Source organism: Notamacropus eugenii, chromosome 4 (genome assembly GCF_028372415.1).
Source record: "Notamacropus eugenii isolate mMacEug1 chromosome 4, mMacEug1.pri_v2, whole genome shotgun sequence".
In the NCBI taxonomy this organism is placed as follows: domain Eukaryota; kingdom Metazoa; phylum Chordata; class Mammalia; order Diprotodontia; family Macropodidae; genus Notamacropus; species Notamacropus eugenii.
In genome coordinates this window covers 461,159,725-461,173,833 of record NC_092875.1, presented here as the reverse complement: position 1 = coordinate 461,173,833, position 14,109 = coordinate 461,159,725, and the positions used below count along the sequence as shown (strand labels likewise).

The window sequence follows — 14,109 nt, the reverse complement described above, 5'->3', positions numbered from 1 at the left end:
AAAATAAATTTTTGTTGAATGAACAAATATGAATGAAATAGTACAACGGAGTGACAACAGAATTGGATTTGGCGCCAAGACTTTGGACCTGGGTTTGATTCCCGGCTTTGCTTCTTATCTCTTTGACCTTGAGCAATCCACTCCACTGCCCTGAAACTCAATTTTTCCATTTGTAAAATGGGGGCATCCTAAGGTGTCTTCAAACTTTAAAAATACGTCCCATCGATCAAAGAGGAAATCATGGAAAAACATCATGAGACAACACAGTGTAAGGAGAGGTAGGAGGGATGGGCTGGGATTCAGGAAGCCCTGTGGTTGCCTTGCTGCATCTCTCTGGGCCTGAGCAGGCAGCAGCATCCATGAAATACGGGTAGGAGCGGAGGACTGTTAGAGTCCCTTGCACCTCTGATAATCTGTGGGTCTATAAACTGTTACTCCTCTGTTGCTGGGGGTTCATATACATCTACAGAAACTCCATTGCTCTCCATTGGTTTATGCTGAGGAATAAAATTGCTCCTGCCCCCATCAGTTGATTTCTGTGGCTGAGGGACCACTCTTCTTGTTATAAGGATCAAATGAGTTAGTATATATCAAGTGCTTTGCGAAGCTGACATTACAGCTACTTCAATTTTATTCCATGGTATGTGCAACCCTATCTGGTGGCTGAGGGGTGGGAAGGAGTGGCTGTTAGGTACCCGTTGGGCGCATGTTGGAAGACCTCTCTATAACTTTTTTTCTATATTTAAAAGGCATCAGAGGCAGGGGCCAACCAGGTCACTATCCACCAGGAATTGAGTATCTTGATACATTAACAAACCCAAGTTCGGAAGAGAATATGGAAGGCTCTTTTCCTACCCTGTTTGAAAAATATGCCTGGTACAAAAGGTAGACTTGGGCTGTCGGAGAAATAAAACCATGTAAGAGCTCAGGACTTGAAATTACATTTGTGTCCTCCTGGAGGGCACACACAATGAAGAAATGAATTAAGGAACAATGCATTTATGAGATCCAGGAGGGTCAGTGCTATATTATCTCCTTATGGTCATCATACTTAATAGCTCTGAGACAGTATTCGCATCCAGCTTATTTTATGAGATATTTAACTATGGCAAAATTAAGTTTCACAAGGGAATGGACCCATATAACTTCTCTAATGGTACAGAGCTGTGAATCTGGCCTAACTTTCCTATCTTCATGGGAAACCATTTCTAAAAACTTTATTTGAGAAGTATTTATTGAATCGTAAGATTGATACAAAGCGTTGGCTTTCTGTATTGCTGTGCTGAATCCCATCAGTTCATTATTTCCAACAGCAGATGGTAGCATTTTCACATGAATTTACCTTCTGAGTTGATATTTAAAAAATGCCAAAGGAAAAAATCCTGGCATTTTTGATGTTCTTTTGTTTCTGAAAATATTATTTAAAAGATGTGAAATATTGTCAAAGGGAGATATTTAGAACTCTAATTGTCAAGTGCATTGGCCTGTAATTTGCAGATTCTCCTCTGTTCCCTTTAAAAAAATGGTCATATTTGTCCTTCTCTAGTCCTTTAGCACCTCACCTTCCTCCCTGGTCTTACAAAGATCACTGAACTATGGCTGCCCAGACAGAGTGGGGCAAGTCTGGCAATGGAAGCTCTGGGGAATAACACTATTTAACGTTGGGGATGATATATAAGTGCTAGCCTTGGAGGCAGGAGGACTCAAGTTCAAATCTTGCCTCTGACCCTTACAAGCAATGTGACTATGGGCAAGTTTCTTGGCCTCTGAGCCTCAGTTTCCCCATCTGTAGATTAAGGTTAATGACTGTAGTTCCAACTAAACAGTGTTCTTGTGGGTCACAAAAGGAACAGTACATTTGGGGAGTGTTTTGCCAGCTTTGTGAACCACACAGATGTCAGTTGTTGTGGTTGTGATTCAGTGACCTGCTTGTACAACAATTGCAGCAACAGCAACCAAGCAGCACGCCCGCGGGGCTCGGAGAGGCGGGGGCCGCAAACCTCGAGGTCGGCTGTTGCCGCTGAGTGGCTGCTGTCCAAGGTGTTCTAGTCGCATTCCTCTCTTTCCACCTGGGTGGACGTCAGCAGGAGATTGTACTCCTTATTATGTGGGGTATGGATCAGAGAACAGAAGTGGGGAGGATTCTGTTGCTTTTCCTCTCTTGTTTAGTTTGCTGTTCTGTCCCAATTGGATATTTTGCTCTTTGATAGATAGGCCTTCTTTGGTCTGTCACAGAACATGGTTTACGAGTTTATATTTGCATAATTATGATTGGCCAAAATATTCCATAGTAACCATGGGGTAGCCATGGGTTATAGAGCCACATAGAAACCCTGTTTTATATTGTGTTGGTTTTTTTTTTTTAAATAACCCTTTTTGTTGGCTTTTCTTAAAGGAGGCACCTTTAGTGCTTCCAACACTAATTTGAAAGAACCATACCATGGTCTTGTATTATCTTATTTTTAAAATTCTGTCTTGCTTTCATCTTTTGTACAGATTTCTTAAAAATCTAAGTTGTTTGATGAGATGCTGTGTATCCATATTACTCTGTTTTAGATAACTGTTCTCACAGGAATTGTTTATTTCTCAGGACTTTAGCTTTTTATTCTTGAGAAGTTCTCATTTCTCCCAACTATCCCCTCTACAGATACCTGGGATCTATGAGACTGGGCTCTTTTTTGGTCCTTTACAGACTCTAAGATTTAGTGGTGATTTTTCCCTAAGGTTTTCATTATTCTCACCATCTCTTCTTCCCTCCAGCCCCTCCCCATCAGCAACTGTTACTTCTTGTTCATAAGAATCATGTCCAGCATAAAATGTCCTTCATTCATTCTCTAAGTTATAAAGGATGAAATTTTTATTAGGGCAGGTCAAGGAGCCATTAGCTGTTTTGCCTTTATTTCAGAGAGAGAGAGACAGAGAGACAGAGACAGAGAGGTGAGAGAGGGAGAGGGAGAAGGAGAGAGAGAGACAGAGAGACAGAGAGAGCAACAGAGACAGAGACACAGAGAGTGGGGGAGGGGGTGGGAAGGGAAGGATAAAATGGCTAAATTTTGGCCACTCAGATTTGTACCAAATTCTGACATTTCTTTAGACCTTAGATACAATTTTTCATTAGATCTTAGATACAATTTTCAAAGCCTGTAGCCTTTCATTTTCAATGTTCTTCTCTTATTTCTTTGTAGCACACACCAACACCCACTTTCACTGGGTCCCCAGAACCTCTCTAGGCTCTGAAGATCTAAGTTCATGACCTCTCATCAAAATGTTTTCTCCTGTGATTATCAGATGATGCCAAGTAGTCAGCTATACTTAATTAGCTTTTAGAGAGAGGTGGTTACTGAGGAGTACAATTGGAATGGTTGGTACAGATTATCTCCCCATGTCTGTTCCACTCCTTCCTGTTGGGGTTTGGAGAGACCATAGGAGAAGGTGGTCTCAAGCTTAGAGCACAGGTGGCATGAGGTGATGATTCTCAGCTCCTGAGAGGCCTTTTGCTGGATTCCTCTAGATCAGGGGTGGGGAACCTGCAGCCTCAAGGCCACATGTGGCCCGCCAGGTCCTCAAGAAGGCCCTTTGACTGAACCCAAACTCCACAGAACAAATCCCCTTAATAAAAGGATTTGTTCTGTAAAACTTGGGCTCAATCAAAAAGCCACACCCAAGAACCTAGAAAGCCACATGTGGCTTCAAGGCCACAGGTTCCCCACCCTTGCTCTAGATCTTCCTGGTAGGTCTGGTGTAGAATTGTGCTGCTGTCCTGGTAGAATCAATGAAGTTGCCTCTCCTCAGGGTATCTAGTGTGTCCTTGGCTTCTGACATAGACCCTGTCACCAGCCACCCATGCCCTAGGGATGCTGAGAGGATTCTACTCCCCAACCCTTCACCCTTGGAGGCACTCATCTGGTCTCATTTGGGACACCAGATCACTGTCCTCCCCCGGCCCCCAGGGATTCCTTTTTAGAGGCTCAGCTGTCTCCTTTTCTTTTTTCTACCATCACTATTACAATAGAGGCTCACACAGCCACCTCCTTGTATCACTTTATTAGCTTCCTAATCAGCCTTCCTCCAGGTCTTAGTATCTTCATCTCTATGATGGGGGTGGGGGGGAGGGCTGACCTTGATGGTATCTTCAGTTCCCTTCTAGAATTAAATTCATAATCCTGTGACCCCTTTCCTATACATCAGGCCACTGAGAAATTAACTTCTGCATGCATAGATTTTCCCAAAACCATTTTTTAAAATAATTCTGTTTCAGTAAGGCCCAAATATTCAAGGATTGGCATCATCTGGAACCATTCTACACTTTCCGCTTTCTGTGCTCTTACTCATGGCATTCTTTTTACCTAGAATGCCAGTCTTGCCCTCTCCACCTATTGAAATTTTAAGCATTTAAGGCTGTCACTTCTTCCCTGGGATTTCCCCTGTCCCCAGTCAAAAATTTTCTGTCCCTCCTGTGTTCTCACACAGAGCTTTATTTATAGCTCTGTTAACCATTTTGTGATATAATTACTGATGGGCATTTCTTCTCCCTCCCCCCTTCTGATTGCAAGCAAGGAGCACTAGATTATATCTTGTTATACAGAATTTTATCTTGCCAGCACCTACGCTGTGCATTTTAGGCTATTAATGAGATAACATACAGAAAACGCTTTGCACTTTAAATACCATTAACTGCTTAAAGTAAAATCAGCTACTACTGTCGTTGTTTATTTAGTAGATTCAGTTGAACTTATTCAAAGCTATATGAATGAGTGATTAATCTTGTGTCCACTTTGGTTTTATTTCAGGAGCATCCAATACTTGGACAACCTTTCTTTGTTCTTCATCCTTGCAAGACAAATGAATTCATGACTTCTTTGTTAGAAAATTCTGGAAAAGACAAAAGGTGAGAGATACTAGTCTGATACATTTAATTGCATTTATATTTAAATGTAAAATATATGGTTCTAAAATAATATTAGTAAAATACTACAGATTTTAAGCATGGCATTTCAGATGGTAGTAAGATCTGCCTTTTTAAAAAAATTTAAGTAAACCAGTGCCTAGTATGATGCTGGCCACGTAGTAGATGCTTTGTAAATATCTATTGATTGATTTTCTGTGGTGACTCCAAACCACAATGAAAATGTTGGTATTTCTTTCAGCTTGTTTTTTTTTTGTTTTGTTTTTTTGTTTTTTTTTTAGGAATACAAACTACATTACACTGTGGCTCAGCATCGTGGGGCCAGTCGTGGGACTGAACATACCTTTGAGTTATGCCAAGGCAGTGTCTCAGCAGGATGAAAAAACGGATTGATACAAGGTAAAGAAAAGGGCATTTGTAATATGCTGTTACATGAGGGAGTTTCAGTATCACTTTAATACCCTCCATTTTTATTGTTTTTCAGTCTTTAAAGTCATGGCCGGTTCTTCATGACCCCGTTTGGGGTTTTCTTGGCAGAGATACTGGAGCGATTTGCCATGTCTTTCTCCAGCTCATTTTACAGATGAGGATACTGAGGCAAAGAAATTAAGTGACCTGCCCAGGGTTACACAGCTAGGAAGTCTCTGAGGCCAGATTTGAACTCCAGACTCCTGTGCCACTTAGCTGCCCAAGCACCTTTCAAGTGGCACCTGAAGTGAAGATTTTTACCCCTTTATAAAATATTGCAGTGCTGGACTTGGGCTAAGGATTCCATTTCTGGCTCTGCTGTTTACAAGACCCCTTGTGAGCTTGAGCAAGTCTCTGGGCTTCAAGTTTCCTCAGTTGTGTGATAAGGGGTTAGATGAGCTGCCTCCTGAGGGCTCTTCCAGCTCTAAATCTGTGGTTCTGTTGTGACATCCTGTGGTTTACCATTGCCCTGTAGTCAGCTGAGATGTACATCCAGGTTCCCCTTTCACTGGACCAGGCTGACAAATGGAAGTCTTCATTCAGTTGGCTTTTTGGGGTTCCCTGGTCACCTTATTTTGTCTTGTTCTTGTGCTACATTCAGGTCTCTGAGTCAAACCCCACATATTAGGGAGTCACAGTGGTAATTGTTTTCATGAGCAGCTCAGGACAGTTGATGGACAATGTCACCCTCTGCAATCTTCACTGAGCTGTTTTTCCTTGGAAACCACACGTCAGTGACAACTAAAGACAAAAATGTTTCTAACCCCTACCTCAAAGACTCAGGTGATGTGGCTTCACTAAGCGGGGGAATCCATTGTTGAGAATCCAGCATCCCTGAATTTGATGGAAGAGTCATTTCTATATTCTTTTCCTCTGCTCTGACTACATCCTTTCTTCTGGCCTCAGAGCTTTACCATGAAAAATGGATGCGAGCATTCATTGTGAACATGACTGAAGTCCTCTAGTATATTTTAAAAAGTATTTTAAATAGAAAATGGGTTTTGTGTACTTAAAGAATTTTCACTTTTTATTCTAAGAAATAATAAACTACTACGCGTACTGGACACATAGTTAAGATTTGATACCTCGCTTCTGGCTTTTTGCTTTTCATTTTATAACATGTTCTTCCTTCCATCCCTGTCCCCTGCATCCTCCTTATTTCCGGCCTTAAGTTCTATTTTCTTTAGATTCCGTTTCAGTTCAGTCAGAATTTTTAAAGAGCCAGGCTTTCTGCTAGCTGCTGAAGATGCAAAGACAAAAATGAAAATGTCTGCCCTCAAAGAGCTTATATTCAACTCTGGGGAATGCAAGAGAGTGTCCTAACATTGGCACAGAAGCAAAAACAAAATATATACAAATTAAATGAATGCCAATGAGAAAAGAGGACTGGCTTTGGAGAAAATCTTGATTCAAGTCCTAGTCACACACCCTCCGTGGGCTTCAGTTTTCTCATCTGTACACTGAGCAGATTGGACCAGACGGCCTCTTGTGTACCTTTTAGCTCTAAACCTGTTATCCTCATAGCATGTGATCCTCTGAATGTCAAGCCTGCGACCCTTCCCACAAATCTATATCTTTAGGCAGGTGAAAGGAGTTGTTTCTATAATAATAATGATATGAATATGAATAGTTAGCCTCTATATAGCACCCAGTAGGGGCCGGGCACTGGACTAAGTGTCATAGGTCTCCCCATTAGGTGGCAGGGACTGTCTGCCTCTTTTTGTATTCCCAACTCTTAGTACTGTGGCTGGCACATAGTGGGTACTCAATAAATATTTATTGACAGAATGACTAAGTGCTTTACATACATTATTGATCCTCTGGGATCAACCCTGGGAAGTAGGCGCTATTATTATCCCCATTTCACAGGTGAGGAAATTGAGGCAAACTTTTAGCCTTTGAATTATAATCAACAAAAATCTTTTGAAGGTTTTACATGGTCCCACTATGAAGTAAAGGCAGAGAGATGGTACAGTGGAGGGTGCGGGGTCTTGAGTCAGGAAGACTTTTCTTGCTAAGTTCAAATATGGCTTCAGACATTTACTAGCGTGACCCTGGGCAAGTCACTTGATGCTGTTTTCCTCAGTTTTCTTATCTATAAAATGAACTAGAGAAGGAAATGGCAAAACACTCTAGTATCTTTGCCAAGAAAACCCCAAATGGGGTCACAAAGCATTGGACCCAACTGAACAACTATGAGATCGATGCTCTGTCATTTAACTGTGGTAACATAAGATATGTTTTCTAACCTCTGGCCATTTTAGTCTCCTTAATAAAGTGCAGGACTCAGGATGGGTTATTCCTCTTCTCCATTCCAGCAATAACGTTCACTAAGTATAGAATCACTCTGAATTTGTGACTACCTGCAGATGGCTTGTTAGTCATGTTAGCTAAAGTTTACTTCTTAAAGAACTGAAGAAACACTCAGGGCTGGGGATTGGAAGACCTGGCTCCCGCTTTGGGCTGTGTAACCCTGTGTGACTCTTGGAGAGATCACTTAGACAGAACTTTTATTAGCTAGTGATGACTGTGTGCCACATGCCAGGAAGGCAGATACAGCCTCCCCCTGTACCCAAGGCAGTCCTCACAGTCAAGGAATTTCATTCTAATGAGTGTGTGGGATGGCTCAGATCCCTACTTAAATTAATTACTCAGAGGCCTCTCAAAGTGATGACAGAAAGTTTATTTATCCGATTCTCGAGAAGCGGGACAATCCTATAACAGTTCACCTGGAGTAGGAAAGCTGAAGACAAAGGAGAAGCAGTGGTATTTATAGACCCTAACGCAAGACCCACCTCCCTCCACTGACCATTATCCTCATTGGCTGAGAATATGATCTTACATTCTAGATGTGAAATCTAACCAATCCCTTTTGAAATGAATTCATCAAAGAATTATGTAAGTTTCATCCAATCATTGAGACCCTAATGTACTACACAATTTTATATCCTTATATGGAATTATTCCACTCTAAAAATATTGTAACCTTGAGCCTCTCAGTCTTACCTCACCCCTGGGAGAAGAATTACAATCTGAGAAGTCTTCACTAAACCTATTCTACTCATGAGGAAACTGCCATCTCAAGGGGAGCTGGAAAGAGGGAGTGTAGGCGGGTTGGGGACACTGAGCAAGGGCAGCGTGGACAAGTCTGGAGAGTCAGGAGTAAAGAATGAGCATAGATGGTCCGGAAATTTCCAGGAACCATTGCCAAGCAGAGAAGGGAACAGAGGCATCTCTAAGGTGAGGAAGCTGCTGGCTCTGGGATGGAGGTCAGAATCAGTAGCAGAGCCTCTCTGGGTCTCAGTTTCTTCAATTGTGACAATAAGGACTTTTTTTTTAATGTTTTCAGCATCCCTTCCCACCCCCTACCCACACCCACACCTACCCACTCCCCACACCCCCTAAGGAATTTCTCATATTGGCAGAGATTCTGTTCCACATCTTTTCCCTTTGCCCTTTCCCCAATTCACCCCCACTTGATAGTGTCTTCACCAAAATTACCTTATATTTGATGGATATAGAGAGAGAGATGTATGTATATATGTGTTTGTATGTGTGTGCATATATACATACATATAAATGGAGAGGGTGAAAATCACAGAGAAGATATTGTTATATAAGTACAGAAAGGCCCTCTACCGTTGAAGATAGGGAACCAGCAAACCAACCAAAGTGCTGGCTTGTTCCCTTTCTCCCTATGTCACATTTAGCTACCTTGTATTTATTGCTATGAATTCTCTTTACATTCACTCTGTATGTACTTACATGTACTACCCTTCTTTCTTCTTCTGTTACAATGCAAGCTTCTACCGACTCCCCCAAATCAGAATGGGGATTGTTTCATTATTTGGTTTTATTTTTTTTCCCTTTTTTTTGTTACATTAATACATTTTTATGAAATAAAATAAGCATTTCCATAACATAGTAACTGCAGTAACTATAGTAACTATGTACACTTGCTAAGGCTTTCAAATATACAAAATTATCTTGTAAATTTCTTTTTTCTCTCTTTTTCTACGCTCCCCTCATCCCTCCCTAAAGATAGCTACCATTAGATACAAATAGTTATCATATAGATGTGCCTCGAACAATGAGAAAGTTTGACTCCCAGATGTCTGGTAATGCCCCTTTTAACTTGAACATTGTTTAAGTGATAAGAATGGGGATGAGCTTTATAGAATCCTGCTACCTACTATGTGTTCTATCTTAAACTGCTCAATTGCATCGGTATTTGTATACAGAGCAAGCCACAGATCTGTTTCCTTTTTAGTCAGAAGATCTTTTTTTCATCTAAAAATTTTGTTCCACGTTTGAAGACACTCTCAGTGAGCTTCAAAATAGCACAAGAAAAATGTTCTTCTCAGGGAGATAATGTGCTTCCATGAAAGATATTAAAGTCTCCATGAATAGGTTAAATGACTTGGTGAGCACAGTACAACATTAAAAAAAATCACCAAATACTTACTGAGCACCTGTTATGGGCTGGGTTTGCTCCTTTTTGTTCCTTGTCCTGGGAGTTCTACAAGAGAAACAAGCAGCAGCCATTCATGGACTTGGGAGACAAACTGAAAAGGACTGGGAGGAAGTGGCTGAGCTGGCGGCCACATTGTTACACATTTGTGTGACTTGTCAGATGTTTATCCAATCTGTGAGCAAATTTTCCAGCTGTAGAGTTGCCTGTTACACATTTAGCTGAGTGTTCTCTGGGAGGTTTGCCAAAAATGTTCTGGAACTGGAACCTCAGTGAGCGTGGATTGTTGTTGGTAAGTGGTATCTGACTCTTCATGACCCCACTTGGGGGTTTTCTTGGCCAAGATGCCAGAGTGGCTTGCCATTTCCTTCTCCAGCTCATTTTACAGATAAGGAGACTGAGGCAAACAGGTTTAAGTGACTTGCATAGGGTCACTCAGTAGGTGAGGCCAGATTTGGACTCAGGTCTTCCTGACTCCAGGCCCGGCATTAGAACCTAGGTAGCTTCTCCTAGTGATTATGGATACTTTTCTAGATTTGTTTTTAGAGTTTGTTGTTTGTTATCCCCTGAATGTTTTGGGGACTAGGAATTGACCAGACCTGTGACATCATTAGAATAGTGAACTCCCAGGTGAGGAACCCCTCTCCACAACTTCTGTTCCAGAATCTTGTCTGCACTATATAGTCTTAGAGAGTTTGCTAAAACATTCAGTTTTAACTCGTCCAGGATCAGACAGTCAGTACGTGCCAGAGGTGTGATTTGGACCAAGATCTTTCTGACTCCTCTGTCTATTGCATCACGTTGCCTTGATGATTTACACAGCTTTTCAGACCTTTTTGGAGCCCACTTTATTTACATATGGCTTTAGTTTAATGGTTGCCTTTTCAGTCATACTCTTTTCACCTTTGGAAAGTTTACTTGTTTTTGTTTTTCAAGTAACAAGTATTTTTTTGAATATGTCCCTCATAGTATCCTCAACTGAGCAATTTTTTTTTTTTTGGTGCCCTCAATACAGGTCTACATAGTCCAGCAAAACAAATTGCCACATTGTTCATTCATGTCTGACTTCCTGATCCCATTTGGGCTTTTCTTGGCAAAAATGCTAGAATGGTTTGTCATTTCCTTCTCCAGCTCATTTGACAGATGAGGAAACTGAGGCAAACAAGGTTAAGTGTCACACAGCTAGTAAGTGCCTGAGGTCAGATTTGAACTCAGAGGAGTCTTCCTAACTCCAGGCCCAGCACTCTGTGCACTGTGCCTAGATGCCCCACATTAGCCATGTCTGAAAATATGTCTGCATTTTAAGTTCACCACCTGACAAGAATTGAGTGGTAAATTTCTTCATTCTTTTGGACACATGATTTATTATTACCATAATCAGACTTCTAAAGCCCAAGACACTTGTACATGAAAAACTCTAGACCAGACTGAATAACACCAAACATAATTAATCCTTAAAGGAAAGAAAGCGCTGTGTGTTTAAGCATTTAAGAGATGATTACATCAGGAGGATTAGCTGTCCCTGTGTTAGGCAGAGTACTTCTAACAGGCATTGTAGTAGGTTCAGAGGTGGACATTTTCTTGGTAGCAGGAACGGAGGGGTTGGAGGGGGTGGGGAAGAGGAGTGGGAGAAGAGTATCAGGAAGAGTCATTTTAAGCTTCTTGAAAGCCCAGAAATGAAGAAGAGTGCTGACATGGGTATATTTATGCCCGAATATATATGTCTGCCTGTATGCTGCTAGACATTTTTGTGTTTTATCACAGAAATTTTTTCTACTCCTACAAGAAACTGTTTCTTTTTATTTTTTTCATGCCTACAAACTCTGGTTTCATTTTAGATTAAGCAAGATATTTCTTATGCCATATTACCCGTGCTTAGAAAAAAAAATACAGTAATGTGGGTCATCCAAATGACCCATTCAAATGAAAAACTCTTAAAGAGCTTGAAAGACCTAGGAGTCCTGGATAGATTAATCTGCTGAAAGAGCAGAGCCTGCTTTCAGTTTCTTTCTATTTTAGGTATTTTTATTCCAAAAACATAATCCATGAATAAAAGCTGATTCAGATTTTATTCAACATTTATTTATGTCATTTCTTGGCCAAGAAGAAGGGCCATGAACAAAGTGGAAAAGAGTTTATAATACAACCAACATATCAGACAAAATATACCTAGGACTTAACTTGAACTTTGTCCACTTCATTCTTTTATTTTTGGTTTAAATTGCCAACATTCTTGCTTTTTAATGCAAGTATGCTGTATAGAAAACCTGGTCAGGTGATCAGGTTGGGCTTTTTTTTTTCTTTTAAATTTCCAGTTCTGATGCCCAAAGGGCTATAAAATCATGCATACCTTTTGACACAGCAATGCCACTACTGGGTCTGTATCCAAAAAGAGATGGAAAAAAAAGAGAAAGCCTGTATGTATGGAAATATTTATAGCAGTTTTTTTCAGGTGGCAGGGAGTTGGAAAATGGGAGGATGTCCATCAGTTGGAGACTGGCTAAACAAATGGTGCTACATGATTATGACGGAATGCTGTTGTGCTATAAGAAATGAATAAGATGCTTTTAGAAAAATCTGGACTCACATGAACTGATGCAAAGTGAAATGTACTGTGTACAAAGAAACAATATTGGAAGATGATCTGCTGTGACAGACTTAGCTCTTCTCAGGAATACTGTAATTCAAGTCAACACTGAAGGGCTTACGATGAAAAATGCTAACCGTCCCCAGACAAAGAATGATGCTGTCTGAGTACAGAATAAAGCATCCTTTTTTTTTTTTTTTAACTTTTTTCTTTTTTTTTGGTCTGTTTTCTTTCACAAGATGATTAATATGGAAATACATTTTGCATGACCACACATGTATAACCTCTATTGAATTGCTTACCTTTTCAATGGGTGAGGGAGGGGAATTGTTTCTACATGTTATTTGGGGAAAATGCTAAATTTTTTAAAAAGTAAAAAAAAAAAATTCCAGTTCTGAATCCTCTTTTTCCTTCCAGTCATTAAAAAGACAAGAAATATGATATTCATAAATAAGAAGTCATGCAAAACATTTCCACATCTGCCAAGGTAGGGGGGTGGGGGCAAGAAAAATCAATGGAAAGAAAATATGCTTCAGGCTGGTACTCAGTTCTTTTTCTACAGGTAGGTGGCATTTTTTTCAGAATTGTCTTAGATCAATATATTGATCAGAACAGCTAAGCCGGTTATCCCTACAGTACTGCTGTTACTGTATAAATTGTTCCCCTGGTTGTGCTCGCTTCATTTTCATCAGTTCACGTCTTTCCAAGTTTTCCTAAAGCCATCCTCTTCGTCATTTCTTAAAGCACATAATATTCCATTCTAAGCATATACTGCAGCTTGTTCGGCCATCCCAATTGATGGATTCCCTTCAAATTCCAAATCTTTGCCATCACAAAAACAGCTGTTATATTTTTGTACATACTTTCTTTGATCTCTTTGGGACACAAACCTAGTAGTGGTATTGCTGGGTCAAAGGGTGTGCATCATTTTATAGCCGTTTGGGTGTAGTTCCAAATTATTGTCCAGTAATGGTTGGATCAGTTCCACTCTAGCTCCACTGACAGTGTCCCATTCCCTCCAACATATTGTCATTTTCCTTTTCTGTGATCTTAGCCAATCTGATAGGTGTGAAGTAGGACATGAGAGTTCTTTTAATTTGTATTTCTCTAATTTAGTGTAGTCAACTGTTTTAATTGAATAGAAGGAAAAAGGAAAAAAGTTACTATAACCTGATATATAAAAGGAGTAGCAAGTTGAACATAGTTTGCAGTTTCATGTGCAATTCTTTTTTAAAAATTATACTGGTATGGAAATGCTTGTTTCAATTCAGAAATTGTTGTAATAAATAAAAGGGTGACACAGAATGAAGGTAGAATTAATAGGTTTTAGCAACAGTTTGGCTATAGGGGTTGGGGTGAGTTCATGATGACACCTAACTTTTGATTTGTGGTAACTAGGATGATGGTGGTACCTTCTGACGAGAAGGAGGAATTGAGGGGAAAGTTAATTTGATTTAAAATGTAGATGGAATGTCCAGTGTGAGATTCCAAAAGGCTGTTGGAGATAAGACAGGAGGTCAGGAGAAAGGTTAGGGCTAGACAAACAGATCTGCGACTCATAAATGCAGTTAATGGAATCCACAGGTTCTGATGAAATTGTCAACTGATACAGAATGGAAGGAGACGAGGGCCCAGGACAGTTTTGGAGAACATCCAGTAAGGAGGTATGACCTGAAT

The 14,109-nt window shown here is 40.4% G+C and overlaps 1 protein-coding gene across 9 annotated transcripts in view; it reads left to right on the top strand.

The window, feature by feature from the left end:
* Positions 1-14,109, top strand: part of ATG10 (autophagy related 10) — a 366,598-nt gene that overhangs the window by 340,583 nt on the left and 11,906 nt on the right. For 7 of the 9 annotated variants that reach the window (XM_072606227.1, XM_072606233.1, XM_072606228.1 and 4 more), the window contains 3 exons: positions 4,791-4,888; positions 5,188-5,305; positions 5,391-6,456. In XM_072606227.1, the coding sequence (XP_072462328.1) occupies positions 4,791-4,888; positions 5,188-5,299 (210 nt within the window). In that variant the 3' untranslated portion in view covers positions 5,300-5,305; positions 5,391-6,456. Of the gene's footprint in view, positions 1-4,790; positions 4,889-5,187; positions 5,306-5,390; positions 6,457-12,297; positions 12,631-14,109 lie in introns of those variants that run through there. The other 2 variants (XM_072606229.1, XM_072606230.1) reach the window with 2 other exon arrangements.